We start from the raw sequence: 18969 nt of genomic DNA on the forward strand, positions 1-18969 counted from the left end.
AGGCTAAAGAAGGGGGCAGAGCTGGAGGCCTGAGCAGAGCAAGGCCTTGTCACCATCAGCAGTCACCTCTGCTCTGCAGGATAGAGCAGGAGTTCCTGAGGCAGAACAAAGAACTTAGAGAAGGTAGGAGAGCGGGGCCTTCCGACTCGAAACCAGCAGGGCTCAGGGTGTCTGACTCTGGCTATGGAGGAGAGCACGTGGGTTCACTGGCTTTGGGGAAAATCACATGAGTGTAAGTGGGCCCAGGGAGAGCTTGCTCATCCCTTCCTTGTTTCATTCATTCATTCATTCATTCATTCATTCATTCATTCATTCATTCACTCACTGCGCTGGGTGCAGAGGCTGCAATAAGAACTGGGGGCCTTGGTCTTCCAGGCACCTACCTTCAACTTGTGCTCCCTCTCTTTAGTGACCTTGGTGAGCAGCTTGGCTTTCTGTCGCGTTAAAGCCTCGACCAGTGCGTCACACTGAGCGACCAGGCAGGCTTCGTAGTCCAGGCCGTTTTCCTGCGGGAAGCAGAGGACATCAGGAGAAGGCCGGTGCTGGACACAAAGATGTATGCCAGGGACACTGGTCCTGGAGTCATCCGCAACATTATACATTTGCAAAGGGTGTAAATACGAATTAAGGGAGAGGAACCATGCATCTTGGCACATCTCTATAGGGGAATATTCCTTAGTCATTCAAACATTGTTCAGAGAGACTTTTTAATGTCACAGGAAATCCTCATGAGAGGAAAAAAACAACAACAGGTTACAAGTTGTGTACTTTGTAATCACATCTTATTGCGTGCGCACATGTGTCCAAAGCAGCGATTTTCAACCAGTGTGCCTCGGCGTACTGGTGCGTCATCAAGAATTTTAAAACATGCAATACCTGACTATGTAGTCAAGGCCACTGACCTCTTGTCCCTTAGATTGGCAAATAAAGAAATGATAACAGCCAACACAATAGCCGTCTGGTGTGAATCAAAATTATACCTATTTGTGTCAGATCAGCAAAAAATAAATCTTTTGGTGTGCCGCAGAGTTTTAGTAAATAGTTTACGTGTGCTATGCAGTGGGAAGGGTGGGAAATTGCTGCTCTAGAGCAGTGGAACAGTGTATCCAAATGGGGAGGTGGTCGCCTCAGGTGGTGAGATGTTGGTGAACTTTTCTTAGTTGTGCCTACTATTCTCTACTTTTCACAATTTCTGCAACACATTCTTTTGTTTTTTTATAATTAAAATGCAGTAAAACAAACAAACAAAAAAACCCACTGCTCCTGCTATAGAGTCTATGTTTCTCAGTTAAAATGAATCTCTCTAGGTCTTTAAGATCAGCATGAGTTCAGGCCTCTTGTTAGGGGCCGGATTGTGTCCCTTCCCTAAATTCCTATGTTGAAGTCCTAACCCCAGTCCCTCAGAATGTGACCGTATTTGGAAACAGGGCCTTTAAAGAGGTAATTAAGGTAAAATGAGGTCATTGGGGTGGGTCCTAACCCAACGTGACTGATGTCCTTGTAAGAAGAGGAGATTGGGACACAGACTTACACAGAGGGACGAGCATGTGAGGATGCACCGAGAAGATGGCCATCTGCACGCCAAGGAGAGAGGCCTCAGAAAAAACCCAAACCTGCTGGCACCTTAATCTTGAACTCCTAGCCTCCAAAACTATGAAACAATAAATCCGTGCTGCTTAAAACACTCCACCTGTGGTACTTTGTTATATAGCAAACCCACCAAACTAATACATCTCATGTCTGCAAACATCAGAAACATGATCTGACATGTGGCTGAATCTTCGCTTCCACTGGTTGGGCAGGACGGTTTTATTGGCTGATTAAGGATCCGGGGCTCCTGGTCCCTTTCCTCCATCCGGACACTGGAACGCTTTATGGTTCACCGTGTGTGTGTTCCTCCATGTGCACATTCACATGAAGCACATGCGTGTGCACTCTCCCCTACAGACAGAGCTCCTGAGGCCAGACACGTGCCTTTCTGATCTGCATCTGCTCAAGATGTGACATAGCGTGAGTGCTCATAAACACACGTATTTAGTAAATGATGCATTTACATTTTGGTGCATTGATTACATGGGTACCAAATATTGTATATAGGCCGACACCAAGTAAGATGAGGTGGCCATGCAGGAGGCTGCATGACTTCCTTCCAGCTCTTTCTGTGATCCTCTCTCACTGAGTTGATGCAAAATCTCCTTCCCGTATCAGGTGCCGCGTGAGTGTAGGGGGATCGAGTGTGTCGTGTCTGCACACGAGGAGGCTGTGCGGTGGGACAAGCCAACCTCCTCGTGTGCATCGCTGAGGACATGCTGGCCACATACTGTCCCTTCTTCTGGATGCTTCTCGTGAACTTGCTGCACCCACTGCCCTCACCTGGATCTGCTGCAGAATGTTCTTCAGCTGCACCAGAAACTCCTTCGCTTCTTTTGCCTTGTCGGACACTCCGTTTAAGGCCTGAGACAGTTGGGCCTAAAAAGGTATCACAGGTTGGAAAGAAAAATGCAGTGTTAGAGGCACAGTTTGCACTTCATTGTCAAGACTTCTGTGCATAGAGGGGGTGGAGCCGACCCCATCCATCCACCATCCTCATTGATGAAGGACTGTGGACTCCTGATGCCGACAGCGGATGCTCATTTCCCAGCACAGGTGGACTGACTGACCCCTCTCTTCTGTCCGGACCTCAAAGCTGCAGAGATGCAAGGAGTGCTCAGCTGGTTGGCTCAGGCTGAGGGGCTGCTCCTGATGTTCACAGAACCCAGGACAAGAGCCCTTGGCCTGGTCCGGTCCCCTATCGTCCTAGGGCAGCTCCATCCCTCCTCAGTAGGACCCTCAGCCTCCTATGGATGGACAGCCCAGGTCCCAGACCAAGTTCTACCCAACCCACCCCCACATAGTCGCCTTTGGCCCCAGGAGGGTGGGCAAGAAAGAGCCCTGCAGGCCCTGGAAATGGGCTGAAGCCATATGGCTGGCAATCCTGAGAATCATCTAGAGGGGTATAGGCTCCTGATGGCAGCCCCCTTAGCCCTGGGACTCCCCACCTGCAGAGAGGCGTGTGACACAGGTGGCTGGGACCCAAAGGTGAAACTGCTAGCTGGGGTCAAATCTATGGCCTTTAGCATCATGTTTCTTTCTAACGAAACACACACACAGCGAAACTCTTCTTCAAACCCCAGCTATTGAGTAGAGTTGACGATCTTGCTTTTTAACAGGACTCTCACTTTTCACATTAAAAGCTGAGGATGGACCAAAACAGAGCCAGAAAGGACAGGGTCATGCCCTACCCCCAGCCCACCACTTTCTTTAGGTCTCTGCTCAAAGGTCACCTTGTCAGCAAGGCCTCTCCCCTCAGCCCTCGTTGTCCTTCTTCAGAACATCTATCACCAACCCACATAAGTTCACTTACTGCCTGTCTCCCCTCCCCGGAATGGAAGCTCCCAGAACAGGGGCCCTGCCTGCATCGCTCACGTCCAGGCAGAGCACCGGGCACCTGGCAGCATGAAACAAAACCTGTCGAATGAATGACTCAGTGAATGTGAGTCTTTAGACCATATCAGTGGTTCTCGAAGTGTGGTCCCTGGACCAGCAGCATCAGCATCACCCGGGAATTTGTTAGAAATGTGAATTCTCTGGCCCCACCCCAGGCCTGCTCAGAGAGAGCCTCAGACAGTGGCTCAGCTCAGACGCCACTCCTTGGAGATGCTCTTTCATTCTCCGTGGGCTTCGCCATCCCTCCCCTCACCTCAGCTGATTTAGGCATCTCCTTCCACAGCCCACCCAGGGTGTCCCACTCTCGGGTGCAATGATCTATGTAGAAAAAAATATCCAATAGAACTTAAGGGAATGATAGGTGTTCTTTCCATGTTTGCTCTGCCCAGTGTGGCAGCCACCAGCCATAAGTGGCTACTGAACGCTTGAAAGTGGGCATGCAATGAAGGAGCTGGGTTTTTCATTTTATTTAATAGTTTAACCACCACATGTGGCCGTGGCTACTGTTCTGGACAGCATAGGTCTTTGCATCCATCCTCAGAGGCATCAGGTCCTGAGGCAGCGAGTCCATCCCCAGATAGCTGCCCCGGGAAGGAGGGTGAGATGTCAGCACAGTTCACAGGCCCTAAGGGGAATCGTTAACAACAGGGATTTTCAAGTTGAAGTTTATCAATGTCGGGAAAAGAGCTGCACCTTCCTTCCTACTGCACTCTGCTGGAGCCTGGGTCCCACTGAGGCTGTACCAGTTTCCTCCCCAAGGAGAGGCCGCCTCCCACTGACCCGGATGGCCCTTGATGATGGTGCCTTTGTCTTCTTTTTGTGTGTCTAGCCAATGGTGCTGGCACAAAACAGGGGCTCAAAAATGCTCCCTGGCTGACTAAAGGCAGTGTGATTGCTTGACTCGAGGCACAGCTGGGGTAGGACGGCTCTCACTAGACCCATCACCTCTGCTCACAGCCTTTGCCCGTGAGAAGCCCTGAGAAGCTGCATTAGTGAGGGCCCTCCAGCCTCCTCTGGGCCCTGGGAGCCGGCACAGCCCAGCCCCAGCCAGCGCCAGCTTCCCGTCGCCCCAGCCCACCCCAGGCCTGCTGACCAAGGAGTTTGGCAAGTAGACCAAGGAGCTTGGCGAAGAGCCCACAACAGAGTGACTTTGAAAGAGATCAGTGACCTTGGGCAAATAACTGGCTGCAAAGGAAGTAATCTCAGTAGACACTGCTTCCAGGCTCAACAGACTCGCCGCCCAATCTTTCCCTCAGTTTCTTAGTGCCCGTCTGGAGAGGCCTCCCCAGTGCACAGCACCCCAGGGCCCAGCTGGGGCTCATAGCACAGACACACATTGTATTTTGCTTTGGCTTTTGAGAACATGCCTTTCATCCCTATAGGGGCTATTTGAGTGCTGGCAGAGGACACTAAAATGGTCCTTTCTGCTCTGAGGGGCCTCCAGTCTGAGAAGTGTGAATGAATTGTTTTGTCTCTGAGGATGTTGATTGTACCAAACTCTTGGGAAAAAAGGAAATATCCAGGCAGAAGATCATTTTTTTTCATGATCCAGTGAATTTTAACATGAATCAAAAAGTTGCATTGCATATGTCTTCTTATATCTCTAAAGTTAGACTTACATTCCTGCAGAGTCTCTGAGTTCAGATGGACTGTTTAAAAACATAAGTATCTCCATGCTGGGTCAAGGTCAAACCAACTGCCTGCCTCTGAGTTTAGAAGGACAGCTTAAAAATCCAAGCATTTCCATGCTGAGTCAAACCAGCTGCTCCCTGGCCCAGCACTGCATCTTCACCCGCAGCCAGAGGGAGAGCTTTAGGCCCACAGGGCAGTTTTCTGCCCCACCCGGCCACCTGGATGGCTATAGTGCATTACGTTGCATTAACCGTGAGGACTTGGGGCTACTGTGGTTCAAATCCTGGCTCTGTCACTTACCAGCGGTGTGTCTTGGGAAAGAGATTTCATCTCTTTGTTATGCAGTGTCCTCCCTGCAGGATGGGAATGACAATACTAGTCCCTACCTCACAAGAGTTCTTACTATTATGCTTAGTAATATAACTCAAGCATTCCTGAAATCCTCTTTAATTGTTCAGTCTGGGTCTATCATATGGGAATTGTTAGAGACTAAATGCTTGTGCCCCATTCCATATGTTAAAACATTAAACTCGAATTCAGTGGTATCTGAGATGGGGCCTTTGGGAGGTAATTAGGTCATGAGGGTAAAGCTCCCATGATCCCTTATAAGAAGAGACAGAGAGCCCCGGCTAGTGTTGCTCAGTGGTTAGAGCTCTGGCCCATGTACCTAAGAGTCACAGGCTCGATTCCTGGTCAAGGGCACGTCCCTGAGTTGCAGGTTTGATCCCCTGCCCAGGTCAGGGCTCATAATGGAGGCAATCAATCGATCTCTCTCTCTCTCCCCCCTCTTTCCTCTCTAAAAATCAATGGAAAAAATATCCTCGGGTAAGAATTAACAACAACAACAAAAGGAGAGACAGAGAAAGATCACACGCACTGAGAAAAGGCCATGAGAGGACACAGCGAGAAGGTGGCCATCTGCAAGGCAGGAGCAGAGCCCTCAGGAGGGAGGGAGTTGGCCGGCACCTTGACCTTGGACTTTCAGCCTGCCCAACTGTGAGAAATAAATCTGTTGTTTAAGCCACTCTTTCTGTGGTATTTTGTTACAGCTCAGAAGACATGAACTTCTCTCTAAATTACCCAACGAGGGCCTGCTTACATTTCCAGTTCATACAGCCTCAGAGAGAATGCTCATGTTGACACCATCTCGGGGGAGAAGCCGTAAGTTGACTCCTGTGAAACTGCCTAAGGTCATATGGAGCTAATTAGAGGGCATTCTTATTTGGATGTAGAAGGCCTGGAAACTAGGTGCCCCTCTCAAGGAAACTGTCATCCATAGACTTAAAAGGGTAGAAGATTAGGCCAGGTAATTTTAACATCTAACTATTTGAATGCTGCTAACACCTACTCATGTTTGGGGGACAGTTTTCACAGGAGCCAGTCGATCCCTCCCTGTGGCGCTATAGACCCCACTGCTAAATAAAAAGAATCAGGGCTCCAGGAGAACTGTGGGGCAGGCCACCTGGAGTGCAGGGCTGGGCTTGGCGTTCAATGCTGCTCATACGCGTTGGTGGGGGCTGTGTCCTATTACTTGCTGAAGTTCATCGCTTACTTAAAGGTCGCTCCAGATCATTGAATCCTGCACAGCCCAATAACCTCCTGGCTGTTCTCTCTCAAACAGCTCTGACCACGCCATCTCCGCGATAACCAACGTGCCCCCACCCCGCACTGAATCAGGGTCCAGCCCTCTAGCTTGGAGTCCAAGGCCCTCCCAGGGTCGTCCACTTGGTTTCCACCCTTTGGTCAAACTGGACTCGGCTGCCCTGCTTTCCGCCTCCCTGCCTTGGCCTTGCAGTCCCCTCGGCCTCGTGTGCTCTCCTGCTCCTGCTCTGCCTGCTGCCTGTGACCATCTGCGATGACCCTGCCAAATGCCACCCCTCCTGGAGCTTTGCTGCTCTCCCCAGATGGAGTGTGCTCTTTGAAATCCTTCTTTGAGACAGGTGGCCCGAGAGGGTGCCTCAGCTTTCCCATCCTGTTGCCTGATCCCCATGCCCAGCGAGCTTGTCTTGTGCATTTGTATGGGTGGGAGTCTTACCTGTGGAAAGTGCTCCGTAAATATCTGTGTCAGTGAACTGATTTTGTTCTAAATTTTGTTTGACTAGCTCCCTTGGGCTATTCAAGTCTCAAGCCTCTCCCATGCTGGGCATAATTAAAATGGCCATGTGGCCACTCTGAACCCACCATTTCTAGGGCATAGAGCCCCATACGGTAGGGCACTGGCAATCTGACCCTATCCTGTGGGTTGAGATGCTTTTTGTGACTTTTGGGTGTTAAACCATTTCTAGTTAACTGCCACCACCGATCTGGCCTAAATTTAGTCTTACTAGATGGAGCTCCTGATGTCCTCGGGCTCCCTGCCTCTACTTGAAGTCCAGAGGGTTCCTCCACCCAGTCCTGCTCCCTCTTTTCCCCAGCAGCCCACCACAGCTGGAAAATCCCTGTCCCAGAGCAGCCCCTTCTCCAGCCAGCAAAGAGGCATCATTTTCCAGTCCTCTCTGAACTGCCAGCCACAGGCTCCAAGAGCCCAGCAACAGAAATAAATAGAAACGCCTTGTTGGTCAGCCTAGACTGAGGCTGGGAAACGCGGTGGTGGGTCGGGTTGTCCTTGCTCTTGAAGCAGGTGCAGACAGAGCTGGAGGCCGGAGAGCAGAGTTGTACTCACCAGGGACAACCCACAGGGATGGGAGGAGGGAGAGGCAGGTGCATGGAGAGGACCCTTGAAGTGTCCTGAGAGGGACTGAGCCAGACCCACAGGACCCCCGTTCCAGGTCATGGAGACTCTGCTCATGATTGATGCTCACGGGCAGAGTGGAGCGGTGGGCCCTTGGGTAGAGGTCATGTAGGGGAAGAGCAGACCAGTGTTTGTTGTGAGGGGAGTACTGTTGGGTGGCAGGTCCCTCTATGCTGGACTATGGTCACAGGCAGAAGGGATCCCCCAGAAGCAGAAAGGGCTTTGGCTGAAGAACTGTGATCCAGGGGTGACCCAGGCAGACTCTTTCTCCAGGGAATGTGGCCCAGATTTGGAAAACCCCCAGAAGCAAAACGGCTCAGAAGATCAGCTTCCGTCCCTGGCTCCCTGGGTTTCTGGTCACTGGCCCAGTGAGGAGGAGATGGGGTTTGAACGGGGCTGGCTCCCCAGATGCCAAAGCAGTGCCCTGCTCTGCTTTGGGCACAGAACCTACCTCCACCCTCAGAACCGCTGGGTGGAGGCTGCTGCCCTGACTCCGTCAACTCTGAAGAATTGTCCTCTATGAGGATCCGCCCCCCACTGTCCCCACCCAGGGCTGATGCGAAGCAGGGGATACTCTGAGAGCATCTCCCTCCCTTGGTTCCCAGACTCATTCAGCTCTCCTGCTGGGAATTCCTATGGCGCATTAGTCCTATTGCTGCTATAACTAGTTACCATAAACCTAGTGGCTCAAACAGCACTGGTTTATTCTGTTACCATTCTGGAGGCCAGAAGTCCAAAGTGAGTCTTACAGGCTAAACCCAGGCGTCAGCAGGGCTGGCTCCTGGGCTCTGAGGGAGAATCCTTTCCTTGTCTTTTCCATCTTCCAGAGGCTCCCACATTCCTTGGCTCCCGCTCAACCTCTCGCTTCCATCTCCTGACTTCCTCGTACAAGCTGCTGAGATGACACTGGACCCAGTCGAGCGATCCAGGATCGTCTCCTCACCTAAGATCCTTAATTTCGTCACATCTGCCAAGTCTCTTTGCCATGCATGGTGACACATTCACAGGTTCTGGGGACTAGGATGTGGACATCCTTGAGGGCCACACACCTGGCAATTGAACTGATCCTTTCTAATCTCACTTCACAGGTGGCCGCTGAAGTGTCGCATCTGCTACCTCACAGGCCTGTGCACGAAATGAGGTCGTGCTAGACATAGTGTCAAGTTCCCAGCTCTGAGCCAGGGCCTGGAAGACAGTAGTGAGCAGAAACTATACCTGATTGAAGGTCTGTTTCCACCTGGGTCCCTCTCTCCCTCCTGAGGGCACCAGGCAGGGATGGTGACAAGATCCAATAACACTAACATCTACTCCACAAAGGCTCAGCCACTGAGGCCATAAGGGTGGGTCTGGCTGAGGAAGGCGTAGCTCAGGTGCCCCAGGGCAAACCTGGCTGCCTGAATCCAGCCGCAGCTGGTGCTGGTGGCCTCTCCTGTAGTGACACAGCTCTCCGATGGGGGAACATTCAATCAGTAGCAACAGCCATAGTAACAGACAACGTTCACTAAGTGCTGCGCCTTTAGGTGCCTGCTTCATTGATTGCTCACAACCTATCAGGGAGGTGCTATTATATCCCATTTTACAGGAGTGGGGACTGAGGCTCACGGACGTGAAGAAGTTTGGTCAAGATCACGCAGCTAGAAATCGGTGGAGCCAAGACTCAAATCCAGATTATTCTGAACCCAAAACCCGCACTCTTAGCACTGTTCTGCCTTTCAGATACTCAGGAAAACCTGATTTTCCACCCAAATTCCTTGGAGGCAGGGCTGATGGGCTGGGACAGTCCCTCAACTCCCGGCCACACCTTTACTCTCCAGCAGATCCCTGTCCCCAGCATCCCATTTGTTCTGGTGGGACTGCCCATCTGTCAATAGTGACGTTGTCAAACCTGAGCTCCATTCTCCACTGAAGTTTCCAGCGAGTCACCATGGCAACTTCTAAAATATTGTCAAAGTGGCATTCCCTCAGCCCGGGCTATCTGCCTGCACAGCACTGGAGCCTAGCAGCCGCCCCAGGAGACCTGCGAGCGTAGCAGGTGAGGATGTGACAGAGGCTGCAGGTCATCTGCAACCCCCCTTAACCTGGGTCCTCATGCCGGCGAGGGGTGGAGGGGATTATGTGGACGCAGTCATAGAACTCAGCTCTCAAAAAATGATCCTATTTATGATCCTGACACTAATTTTGATGTGTGGTTATTTCCCCACCACCAAGCCTCCCAATACCAGCTGCTGTCCTACAACTCAGCTCAATCCTGACACTATGTGCGAGCGGGTTACTCTCCCTGAATCTCCACGCGTCCACCAACCCAGAAGCTCTCTGAACCCCACCCTTTGGGGTTCTGGCAGCTTCATTAAATCACTGGCCCGCGGCGACAGATTGACCTCCAGCTCCTCCCCTCCCTGGAGGTTAAGGGGGTTGGGGCCTGGAAATTCCAACCCTCTAATCAAGTGGTTGGTTCTCCAGGCAACCAACCCCATCCTTAAGTGACCTCGGGGTTTTCCAAAAGTCACCTCATTAGCATAATAAGAAACAGCTTTACCACTCTCATCACTTAGGGGAGTCCAAGGATTTTGGAAGCTCCGTGCCAGGAACCTGGGCAAAGACCAAATACACATTTCTCATAGAAATCACCACGTCGCCCTGCTACGCTGGGTGAGAGCAGGAGCAGAGAGCTGGGGAGGGACATGCAGGCAGCCACCCTCCTTTCCATGAAGTCTTCCCAGACTCCACAGGTTTGTGACCTCTTCTCCTCTGTTCCCCCTGGCCTCTTGCTTACCCCAATTAAAGCCCTTATCACCGTGTGTCCTGTGACGTCGTCACTTGCCCACTCGCCTGTGTCCCTACCTGGGCAGGACTGGTAGAGTGAGAGGCCGATTCATCCTGTGTCCCTGCAGTGTCCGCACAGAACAGGGGGGGTTTTCTCAATGCGCTGAATTTGGTGCCCTGGGCTCTGGGGCAGCAGAAAAGCGGGGAAGAGCCTGGAATCCCTTAGCTGGGGGCCCCAGGGGTGCAGCCTGGACGGCACCTAGTCTGGTTTCTAGGGGGCTCGGTCCTGGCCTAGCCTCCCTGCCTGCCCCGTCTGGCTCCTCACAGCTCTCTCCTGGGGCCTCTCCCCGGGGGGCCTGCCCTAGCGGGAGCTGAACCCCACTCTTCCGGGCAATTTCAGATTCTCCCCCATCACAGATGACAAAATGTCGAGCCGGACACACTTCCCACGTCTCTCACTCTTCTTCCCTCAGATCCCTAGAAGGTGGGTGGGTGGGCTGGGGGGTGGTGCAGGAGAAGGTCCTGTCTACAGTGGCAGGTGGCCGGGAATGGGCTCAGTGGAGCTACAAGGGACAGAATTTCCCACAGTGGCATTTTCCTCTGAGCCAGCCACTCAGCTTTGGTAGACAGGAAATGGTGAGGTGACTGAGGTGCTCTGTCCACCGAGGCCCAGGTCACAGCCCAGCTTCATGCTAACTCAGGCCCCATGGGCAGAATAACCTGACGCTCCTGGACCTGCAGGCCTCGTGCTCAGAAGCCCCATGGGGTGTCCATCCAGTGACCCCTGGAACTGGGCTTTGGAGTCAGGGCCTGAATCCAAATCCTAATTTTATGTGTCCAAGTTTCTTATTCTGAGTATTTGTGTCCTCACCTGTAAAGTGGGGGTCATGACACCCCCCAAAGGACTGTCTCAGGTTTAAGTGAGCATACAAGGGAGTCCCTGGGTTCTGGGGCTGGCACTCTATGGGTGGTGCTTCTGTTAACAAGACCCTTTGAGAAATGCCTTTCCCCACTGGTATAGTCTAGTGGGACTGGAATCAGGGTCCCAACACCACCGCCTTCACCCCCACAAGGGGCAGGCACAAGCCCTAATCTAGGCCAGTAGGACGCCAGCTCCTTGGAGCTCAAAATTGAGCAAAGGGACAGAGACCTAGGAAGATGGGCATTTGTTCTGAGTCCCCTGACCCGTCCCCTGCCGTTAGACTACTCCTGTAGCTCCAGCTCTTAGCACTGGGAAAACCTTTGAAACCTGAATACGGGGTTCGAATCCCGGCTCACACACTCTGTGACCTTGGCCGAATCATCTAATCTCTCCTTGTCCCCATTTCCCTCAGCCATAAAAAAGGGCGTAACGGCAGTAGGTACTTACAGTGTCACTGAGAGCCAAGCTGTGAAGTGTGAGGACTGTACCTGGCACACATGTGTTCACTGCTATTAAAATTCCGAGCCTGACTCAAAGCTCCCAGCGGTTCCGTGAGTGCTTAGAAAACTGTGTTACTTTTCCAATATGTGCTCTACAATTCAGCTTAACCAGAGGTGGGTTCTAGTGATTAGGAGGCTAAATATCTGCAAAGATAGCTGTGATAATTAGCGTTCGGGCTGCACCTCAATAAACGCGATCTCTATGGAGATGGTGACAACTCGGCTTCGGGCTCCGGCTCCCGGATGGTGACAGCTGAGTTCTCTGAGAGCTCCGGCCCCAGGCACGCAGGGGAGCAGCTCACCTTGTCAACAGGGATCCTAAAGCTGCCAATATCAATAGGTCAGAGCCACCAACCCAGCTTCCTTGGCCGGGACTTCATGCAGAGGCCAGAGATAAGAAGGGGAGGCATGACTGATGGGCAATAAGGCCAGCAACCGGCTCCCATCATTTGATGTACCTGTGGGCACATGGTTGCCTCTTATTTTGATAAGGGGATCAGTTAGTGCCAAGTGACCCTCAAGAGCTCCCATATGCAGGAACTGGACGCAGGATAATTGGAAAATTCTCGTGCCCCTGGGACCTGAACTTGTCAGTTCCTGTTGAAGTTAACAGTCAGGGGCAGCAGCTGGCACCACCTTCGAGACTCAAACCTTAGCACGACCCGTCAGCCTGCCACCTGACGGATGTGCCCTCCCCGGCTTTGTCACCACCTTCATCATCCAACACCCAGCCCTAGTGTCATTGCCTCATGCCTGCCTTTCCCCTCCCAGGTCTGGAGGAGATGCACTTTTTTGGACGCCCCCAGCACCCCACGCCTCGTTCTCTTGTGCTCTCATTGTGTGTTTATTTTTTCTTCTGCTAAACTGTGTGATCTTACAGGGCCGAGACCCTGTTTGCTTCATCTTTGTATGAGCTACTAGAGCGGGGTCAATAACTATTTGTCGAATAAACCATTAGTTATTTTTTTCTTGGACAATGTCACAGGGAAGTTTATAAAATGGCCAGTTTAGAAGCAAGGACCAGAGCTCTGCTTTCACTTTGCATCTGGCATGCAACATAGTAAACATCAGAAAGCCATGCAAGTTCACTTCTTTCACTTTGGGGTAATTTACTATAAAAAAGGATTACATGGGCCTCATTTGTCACTAACCACATAGAGATATTATGAGGAGAATGGGCCTGTGAGGTATACTAAATATCTCAAACCATCACTTTTAAAGTTGCTCGGGAAGTGCTAGTTTATTTCCACCATAGCAGAATAAACGGATTTTAGGCAAGATAAAACTCTCCAGAGAAAGATTCAGAAGAGAGAAAAGAAGTTTAAAGGAAACCCAAGTAAACAAAAAGACAGTCTTCCGTCAGCTGCGGACAGCACACCCTGTCCCAGGAGCTGGATGTGTGGCAGGGATTGCCTGTCTCACCATAGTTCAGGGATCATGGAAAAAATCCCCAATTAAAAAAAAAATCAAGTTAAAAAGAAATCTATGGGTCCATCAGAAGATACTGATAGGTTTAAAAGGTGTTTCCACATTTTTCTGTAACCAAAAGAAAAGATAGAAATATTCTGACCGATAAGCAGGGCAAGTCTCAAAGAGAGAGGCCAGACGGTGAGATGCAGAGCGTGGCCGAGTCAGACAGCGCAGGCTACGGATGCTTCAGGCACCCCTGCAACTCAGACGCTTCCAACAACCCAGATTTGCTTCTTGCTCAACTGAATGCCCACTGCAGGTCACTGGTGGACTGATTTCATGTCCTCTGCATCAGGATCTGGGCTCAGGAGCATCCACATGTGAGACATCCTAGCCTCAGAGCTATGGCCAAAACCCACACTGGCCTTTTAAGCTTCTCCTGGGAGATCACAGTATCACTTCCTCTCATTTTATGGGCCCAAGGAAGTCGCATGGCCCATGTTTCCCACAGAGGGAACGTGGCCCGCTGACACCTTGAGCTCCGGCTGCTGGCCCCCAGAGCTGTGACTGCACTTTGGCTGTTTTAAGCCATCCAGTTTGTGATAATGGTCATGACAGCCCCAGCAAACTAATACATTCTCTATAGTTTCTTTCCTATTCTAGTACCTGCTCTTTCAGATATTTTCACTAAATGGAATCGTGTTACAAATGATCTTCCTCCACATCACCTACACAGTTCTCTAGAGAAGGGGGAAGCAGGCCAGGTTCCTTGTAGCTGCAGAAAAGAGGTCAGGGCCCACACTGAGGCCGAGAGATGTTAAGAAACGGATCCAAAAACATAGCTCCAAAGTGAACTCAGATCTTTTGATTTCAATTCAAATTCTTCCCATTTTACCAGCCAATGATCGACCAGAAGGTTGATGCAGCTAATCCTGGGATGGTCTCTCTAGCACCCATTCAACGTGACATGGTGAAGTGGCCCCCACAAAGGGACAGGTGCGTCATTAGCAGCCCTCAGCCCTCCCACAAGGGGGCTTTCAATTTATCAGGGTGACATTGGTTAATAAGGTCATTTAGGTTTCAAGGATACATTTCTATGATCTGTTTATTGCATTTTGTGCCGATAGTCCCTTCTTTCACACCCATGCTTGGCCTTGACACTCACGATCAGGACAATGATGATGATGATGACAGTGGCTTTCCTTTATTGAGCACTTACTGTGTGGTGTGTGCCGCCCCATGTTCTTAAAATGCATTATATCCTCTAATACAAGGTCATCCAATGGCAAGTGGTAGAGTTTCAGGATTGTTGTCTCTAAAGGGAATTTTCTGGCTCCCTGCACCCTACCGCCTCCTAGCACTAAAAACTTCAGTGACGTCCGTCTAGGAATCTTACACGCCATCTCATCTCTGGACAAGAGGCTGCAGTTCTAACATGTCCAGATGGCTTCTGTCATCCCTGATCGTTTCTGATGGCACTACCACATGTAACGAGGGGGGGAGAGGAGTGCCACGCTGATGAGTGTGGATGGTTCTTCAGTAAAAGGCCCAGGAAAATGCACAACTCCTCCTTCCCTCATTTTCCATACGGTTCCCCTCCTGCAGGAACTGCTCTGTTTTCACGATTCACCACTAAGTTAACAGGACTGCGCTGGGGCAGTTATTTATGGCACTGATACGGCAATACATTTTGTTGTTAAGTCACCATTCATTTATCAAATAAATGTTTCTGTGGCCTACTGGGTGCCAGCTGCTCCGCTGGGTATCGGGAGTGCAAAGATAAATAAGGCCCAGTCCTCCCTGTCAAACGTTCGGAGTACAGTGTTATTTATGCATGTGATGTACAAAGTTGGTTACATTAAGAAACAGACACTGTAAATCTCTGTCCACGACAGGACATCATCCATAGGTGCAAACAGAAAAGTCTCTTCAAGTGGGATTTTATTGTTAAAGCTGCCTGGAGTATTAGAACACGTGTCCATGGAGACTGAAAAGACTCAATGGGCCCCAAAGTAAAGTTGAGCACAGCAAGATCATGCTTGCATGAGGCAAAACCAGGGACCAGAGAGTAATTCAGATCATACTCCCACGGTGTGGGAGGCAGTTAGACACAAGCAGAGCAAGAACGATGGGCCCGGTACAGAAGGTCACCAGGGTGGAAAGCCCCGGGAGCCTATAGAGGACAGTTATAGGGTGGGACCTCGCCTCCAGGGTGGCCTTTCCTCCCCTAGCATACCACTGGTCTTGCGGTTTGGACTCCTGAGCTTTCCTTCCCCAGAGATAACATCGAGGCCTCAGGTGTACTTCATGAAGCTCCAGGCCCAGGAGAACAACAAAACCAGCCACAGCTGACCTCAGGACCAGCTGCTTTGGGTAACGACCCCCTGCCCTGGCTCCGACAAATCGATCGGTGGAGACCCCGACCCTGAAAGGACACACCTGGAGAGCTGCTGGGCAGTCTATTGAGATCTTCCCCTGGGACCGCCCCTAATATCTCCACCCTTGAACTCTTTAGGACTGAGGACCCAGCCCACGGCAGTTCCTTTCTGCTCCCACATTCCCTCCCTCTCCCCCCAGGCAGGTGACCTTGACCCTCCTGACTCCTAAGCTCCAAGGGCCCTTCCTACCTCTAGGAGCCTTCCCCTGTGTCTGCTGTCGGTCTGGCCCCTACTCTGTGCTCATGTTCACTCAGAGCTAGATCCATACGCTGTCAGCACCAGCTCTTTGTGGTCTTTATTTCTTGTGTGTGAGTGGAGAGATGAGCCCTCTTGTCCATCTAAGAAAACCAGGGCTGATGACGAATCCAGAACTGGCTTCTTAACCAGCCCATTCCAAGTCCCTTTCACTGTCACCTTCGGCCAGTGTCTCTCTTCCCATCCGGTTTCCTGATTTCTATTTTGCTCCCTCCCCTTAACTTAGCAAAGCAAACTGAGATCTTCAAAAGGTCTCTGCTGCTGAGCTTTACTGGCAAACAGGGTAAATATAACCACCTGGGAAAATGATGAAAATTTACAAGAATCTTCAAAAGGATTATAGCCAGGCTATTTCTGTTCTTTACTGAAACTTGAATGACGTTAATGTTTAATCTTTCTTTGCTTCTCAAGCTAGATGTCCCCTTAACTGTGGCTTCTGGAATCCATTTATCCCCTCAGGCTTTCACCACCATCCCAATCCAGCAGGGTTCCTGTGAGTTTCAGAGGCTAAAGGAAGTGTAACTCAAGTTTTCAAGTTTTTACCAGAAATGGCATCATATTTCTCAATGTCCCTCTGCCTCCTGTGAATGAACACATTAATCCCTGGGACATGGACAGCAGATGATAAGCTCTTTGAAAGAAGGAACTAGATTTTAAACGGATTTTCTTCACAGCTCACACATTGCTGTACATTTGTCTGTCAAGCCTCTTACTCCTTTGGGGTTTATTGTATACACAACAGCCTTGGAAGCTAGAGGTGCTGCCTTCCTGTGGAGCAAAGTGCCCACGCTTACTGCCCTTTATAAAAGATTTGGGCTCCCTGAGTTCAGGGTCCCTCTCCTGTGATATATCTTCCTGTGTTGGAGGTGTCATCTGGCCCTGTTCATGCTACTCTGTGGGACTGAGGCTCAGGGCACTTGCACAAACCTGCTGACACTCTGACCCTGCTATTGCTGCGACAAACTGCTCTTCATTTCTGGCCCGGGAGTTTCACATCTTCTGCCTGTATCCATTAGAAAGGGGTGAGTGGATTGTTAGCTTGTATGTACATAGGTTTGAGTCTCAAACCTCTCACAGTTCCTGCCATGCCCCCCCCACCCCAGCAGGGTCCTCTTGCTCTTAGAGTACCCCGACTTCCCTTTCTGTGCATCTTCATATTCCCAAAAAGCTACAGGTGTGGAGCCCTGCTGGATGGGCAGCGCTGTGTGGGAGATAAAGTACTTATCAGCTACAAATACTTATAGAGGAAACCAATTTGAGAGGCAACAATCACACCCTCCAGACAAGCTGAACGTAAGTAGGCGGTGATGTCCCAACGAAGGACGTGGGACAGCGTGAGTGAGCCAGCTGTGTAGTCGGGGCGTGGTCATTTCGGAGTTTCCTGTATGGGATGGAAAGGGAGCAGTCGCATGGCCCGGTGACCAGGAAGGTCCCCACTCCTTGGTGTGAACATTTTCAAGTGGCATTCAGTTTTTGTAGCAGTGACTGAACGTCGCTTGGAAGGAGAGGACTATCTGCCTTAATACGATTTTCCAGAGTGTTTTATTCTCTTTGGCCTTATTTAAGTAGGACCACTTGTTTGTTTATTGATTAACCTATTGATTTCTAAATGGATTTAAGGCAGCTTCCAAGGGTCTATAGAATTCAAGAGTGCCAAACAAAAAGCAAACAAAAAACAAAAAAAGGGGAAAGGAAATACAATGGTGGGAACATAAAATGGAGCCAGAAATAAGGCTCAAAATCTATATAAAATAATTACACTATGCATGCACCAAATGTTTGGTTCTAAGTATTTTAACAGCCAAAGAGGAAAGTAAAACCTGATCAGTTACGCAACGATCTAAAGTGCCCATTAGATTAAAAAAGGGAAATATTTACACCCCAGAAGTGGCTTGAAGGAGGGACTTGACAGCCACCACAGGAAAATACAAGCCCTTCTCCCCTCCAGAACAAACACCTTAAGCCACTGGGGACAGACAGCAAATCCTGTGCCTCTCCCCTTCCACCCTGAGCAAGGTGAAGATCGAATGTAGCTGGAGGAATTGAAAAGGAAAAAAACAACAGAAAAAACCAGTCTTGAACCCAGACCACTGGAGGCCTCCTACAGCGGGGAGAGGGGAGGACAGCCGAGAGGATGCAGAGGAGAGCTGGGAAGGGGGGAATCAGTTTACTCGACTACAGCCTGGGAAAGATCAGTGAACTTGAAGAGGGGCGTAGAAATCATCAAAACTGTAGCACAAGGACTAAAGAAAAAAGAACAGAGCACCCAGGAACTCAGGAACAATATCACATGTGGACAGAAAAGGGGTTCTGTAATAAAACTGACGAGTCCAGGGACAGAAAGTAACCTCACAAGGGTGATCCAATCATAAATCCCTAACTGGGCAGGTCATGGTGGGCAGTCAGGGGATCTTGAAGTATATCCCCGCAGATAATGGGGAGGGGGGAACCACTGTACATTCAAATCAACTATAGAGCCAAAATTCAGATCCTGAGCCAGTAGGGCGACGGCGGGTCTCAAGACTGTGTTTCCAGAAAGCTCCTGGGTGACGCCACTGCTGCTCAGCAGACCGCACTTTGAGTCACAAGGTCCTAGTCTAGAGGTTAGCACATATTTTCCCGTAAAGGATCAGACAGTCAATAGTTTCGGCTTCACAGGCCACAGATCTCTGTTGCAATTACTCAACTCTTCCGAAAGCAACTATAGCCAAAAGCAGCCACAAGAAACCTGTAAACAAATGAGCTTGGCTGTGCCCCAGTAAAACTTCATTTAGAAAACAGGTGATGGCCACAGTTTGTCAATCCTGTCCCTGGTCTGTCTCAGAGATGGAA

At 50.4% G+C, this 18969-nt stretch overlaps 1 protein-coding gene across 3 annotated transcripts in view; it reads right to left on the reverse strand.

Moving 5' to 3' along the window:
- TRIM67 (tripartite motif containing 67) overlaps positions 1-18969 on the reverse strand; it is a 38069-nt gene that overhangs the window by 11625 nt on the left and 7475 nt on the right. For all 3 annotated transcript variants that reach the window (XM_087828976.1, XM_087828975.1, XM_087828974.1), the window contains 2 exons: positions 2374-2469; positions 384-506 (listed from right to left, as the gene is read on the reverse strand). In XM_087828976.1, the coding sequence (XP_087685102.1) occupies positions 384-506; positions 2374-2469 (219 nt within the window). The remainder of the gene's footprint in view (positions 1-383; positions 507-2373; positions 2470-18969) is intronic.

This window comes from Miniopterus natalensis, chromosome 21 (assembly GCF_054644295.1).
Source record: "Miniopterus natalensis isolate mMinNat1 chromosome 21, mMinNat1.hap1, whole genome shotgun sequence".
Lineage (NCBI taxonomy): Eukaryota > Metazoa > Chordata > Mammalia > Chiroptera > Miniopteridae > Miniopterus > Miniopterus natalensis.